General features: G+C 45.3%; 1 protein-coding gene across 1 annotated transcript in view; it reads right to left on the bottom strand.

Moving 5' to 3' along the window:
• T265_05966 (hypothetical protein) overlaps nucleotides 1-3,339 on the bottom strand; it is a gene marked incomplete at both ends in the record, with an annotated part of 22,583 nt that extends 19,244 nt beyond the window's left edge. The window contains 3 exons of the mRNA XM_009171118.1: nucleotides 130-336; nucleotides 423-513; nucleotides 3,276-3,339. Coding sequence (XP_009169382.1) covers nucleotides 130-336; nucleotides 423-513; nucleotides 3,276-3,339 — 362 coding nt within the window. The remainder of the gene's footprint in view (nucleotides 1-129; nucleotides 337-422; nucleotides 514-3,275) is intronic.
• Between the last annotated feature and the right edge of the window lie 205 nt (nucleotides 3,340-3,544).

The following is a 3,544-nucleotide window of genomic DNA, read 5'->3' as shown; positions in this document are numbered from 1 at the left end:
CCCCCCCCCCCCCCCAAAAAAAAATGGTGCAAAAATGTGGTGCAAATACACTTGTCGTGAAAACAACAGTCTTGGCAATACACAGAATAAGGTCGAAAAAATGGTTTCGTCTGATAACCAATTACTCACCGTCCGTCTGATGTCATCCGAATCAGGCAAACCTCGGATGGGGTACCAACGAAAGATCCTAATACACCGGATGTCATGGCGCAACCGAGTTTGGTCACAAAGTTCGGATTCTTGCCCTGACGTGCCGAAAAATAATCAAACAAGGATGTGTAGATACCAAGGCGACAGGTTGAGTAGGTGGCCTGACGAAGGAGACCAGCAGAAAGCCTAAAGTGGTGAAAATTAAAGCGAATGATGTTAACACGAACGACCAGGTAGCCGAACCAACGAACAGGTCACGTGATTTGGCTTACCCGGAGTAGATTGCGAAAAATCCCTCATTGGATATGATGGATGAAAGTGCATGAAAGGTGTTCCGATAAGCTGACTTCCCGGATCCAACTCCTGGGAGGGAAATGCGGAATAAACGGATGTGAAATGAAATAGTACACATCAGATGGCAGCCGATGCATTGGCGTTGTTTATTGCTGAGAAATAACACAGAAACATTGCTTTGCGAGGATTCTACCCATGAGTGCAAAGGAATGGGAAAAAACAAGACTGAAACGTGGAATTTGGGGCGCACCGTGAAGTGGTCGAACTTGAACATTGGTTGAACTCAAGGAGCGAAATATGTGGCCAGTCAATTCACAGAGTCCAAGGTGTGGTCGATCCAGAGTTTGTACTTGGAAGGCTGCGGCCAAATGTATGTGGTTCATTTCGATATTAATTTCCTGAGGACTGAATGAGCAATTGTTTCTTTTTCGGGGTTAAACCGCTGCACTATGAGCTAACAACCGTAACCTAGAAGGTGGGATGTGTTCGGTGAACTGTTAGTCTGACTGTTAGACCCGGAAGTCGAAATCGACGATTACTCACACCGGACCAATGCACATGGGTCCAACGTGGGACGCACCCATACGGTAGATCCTCCGGTAATCTCACCTGGCTTGAACTGCATGTCAAAGCCGTGCATCACGAAGCAGCTACCTGGAGTACCAAATGAGGACAATGGGTTTCGGCAAAGACCAAAGACGGGTGAAGTACTTCATAAAGCCAATCTTCCCATTAGTTTACTCCCTCCCTGACGATCCGTTTTGCCATCAATTCGTATTTTTGCTTAGAAAAAAATTTACAAATCTAGACGACGGGTTCATTTTTGACGCTAGGATGTCCATCATAGAGGAGGACGGAAAGAAATTCGAAAAAAATCCATTTAGGAGCGAGTTTCGTGTAAACATTGGACGTGTTGCTATCAGAGAACATGAACGTCTGAACCAATCGACCGTACTAGGGAAACAAAAAGAAACGGCAAAAGTCGTTCGAAACAAAGTGAAATGAGATAAGGTGACGGAAAACCAGAGAGAATGGAACCGATTTGGTTTCAAAGGCACAAAGATGTCACAAAGTGGTGAAGGCCTGTCAGAGATCAGGGGTTGAGCGGCATCTAACGAGGTGTGACAATTACAGTGCAAAAATGATAAACAAAACTTATAGAGATGTGACGAAAATCGAGAGGAACATACCACTCATTTGCATGCGGGTTTTCACCAAATCCAGAGGTTGCACGCAAACAGTAGCAGCCATTCTGTGACGGGTAAAGAGGTTAAATCGTGAAGTCACTCACTTATAGCAAAAATGAAGATTGAAAAGTGGGCATCAATCGGCCACTCTATCGATCATATACCACGTACCAAGGTCACCTAGGTTCCGGTTGCTACATTTTTGGTCACAAGAAAATGGGAGAACGGGAAGCTGTAGTCATGAACTGGAGGCAAGACTTGACAACAATCATGTAGAGACTTTCTATAATCACAATACGTTGTACTCGAAACACAAAACACTACTCCTTGACAGCCCAAGATAGGTTTCGCTCTTCTTGGGACTAGTCGCCGAGTTTCCGGAAAAATTTTTCTAACCGAACCCACCCGGCTGAAGCGGACCACCATAAGCGAGAAATTTAGCTGGATTCAGTTGAGTCTCCTGTCGAAACCAAAGCAGTATGCAAATGAGAGTATCAGTTAGAATTCTAGAATCGGTTAATTCACCCTAAATCAGTCCGAATGCTTGGAGAAACTGGAGGCTACGCATCGCAGGTGATGGCATTAACGTGACAGAATAACTGACAGCGTGATTCAGTCAGCGTGCCAATGTCACTAAAGACTGGTAGTCCGAGTAAGCGAGAAATTAGCTGGATTCAGTTGAGTCTCCTGTCGAAACCAAAGCAGTATGCAAATGAGAGTATCAGTTAGAATTCTAGAATCGGTTAATTCACCCTAAATCAGTCCGAATGCTTGGAGAAACTGGAGGCTACGCATCGCAGGTGATGGCATTAACGTGACAGAATAACTGACAGCGTGATTCAGTCAGCGTGCCAATGTCACTAAAGACTGGTAGTCCGAGTGCCGGGGTCTCCATCCAAGGAGGCGGAAGTTGTCCATCCGACTGTTCAGTAATTTCACTTTTTGTTGAAAGATCACACACTGTCCACGTCCCGGTCGGTCTCATTCAGCACAGCGATGAGCGGAAAAATCTACGTGAGGTAGACGGTTCTCTGGAATGCGGATTACATGTCTCAGCAAGCGTAACTAATGGAGCGTGAGCAACTCATTCATCGTCGGAGAGTTCCATTTACCTAAAATGACCTGGCGTACCCTAGGAGTGCTAATCCAATGTTCCCACCAGATCCGATCAATGTTTTTGAGACATGAGTCAGATACAAGTCACTCCTACAGAGACATTCGTCGATGGTGATAACTTTGAGTGAACTCAGATTAAGCAGCCTTCAACTAAAGTGACCGATCTGGGTGAAGTGCTTCGAGTTTGCGAAATCATCTTGTTTGCTGCTGAGAGCTAGCCCCATTGAGCAACAACGCACAAACTAAGGAACATCTCACCAAGAGATTAAACTGTACATCTGGAGTGCCTTTACAACCTGAATGTCTCCTTGGAATTGAGACAAAAATTCGTGAAGATTTAGTGAACTCTCCTATATCCATTATGCAAATTCACTTGAAATCTTAGAACCAATTATGAGTCCAACGTGAAATGGCAACACCGAAAGCCCAAAAGTCTGGTCCGACCAGTTCGCTAACGAATCAGTCGTCGAACTAACAGTTCAATGTAATGATATAATCATTCAGCTGTAGCACCCCTTCGGTGCCTACCTGCTATGTCACAGGAAGGAGGCACGAGGGCTGGGATACTGCCAGACCGCCCAAGCCAAGACATGGAAAGTCGAGAGGCAGAGGTCGGGCTCGAACCACAGACCTTCCGGTCAGTAAATTCGCACTCTAATCACTTGGTCCATCTCGCCCCCAGTTAAATGTGATGACCTATAATCTGTTGGTTGATCTGACTGATTTAGTAGCAAACTTTCGTCACTTGTGCGAACATAGCTACCAACATCCTCCTTAATGGCAATTACGTGAGTATC

Source organism: Opisthorchis viverrini (assembly GCF_000715545.1).
Source record: "Opisthorchis viverrini unplaced genomic scaffold opera_v5_119, whole genome shotgun sequence".
NCBI classification, from domain to species: domain Eukaryota; kingdom Metazoa; phylum Platyhelminthes; class Trematoda; order Opisthorchiida; family Opisthorchiidae; genus Opisthorchis; species Opisthorchis viverrini.
The sequence above is the reverse complement of the archived record's forward strand: the minus strand, read 5'-3'. Positions and strand labels throughout refer to the sequence as shown.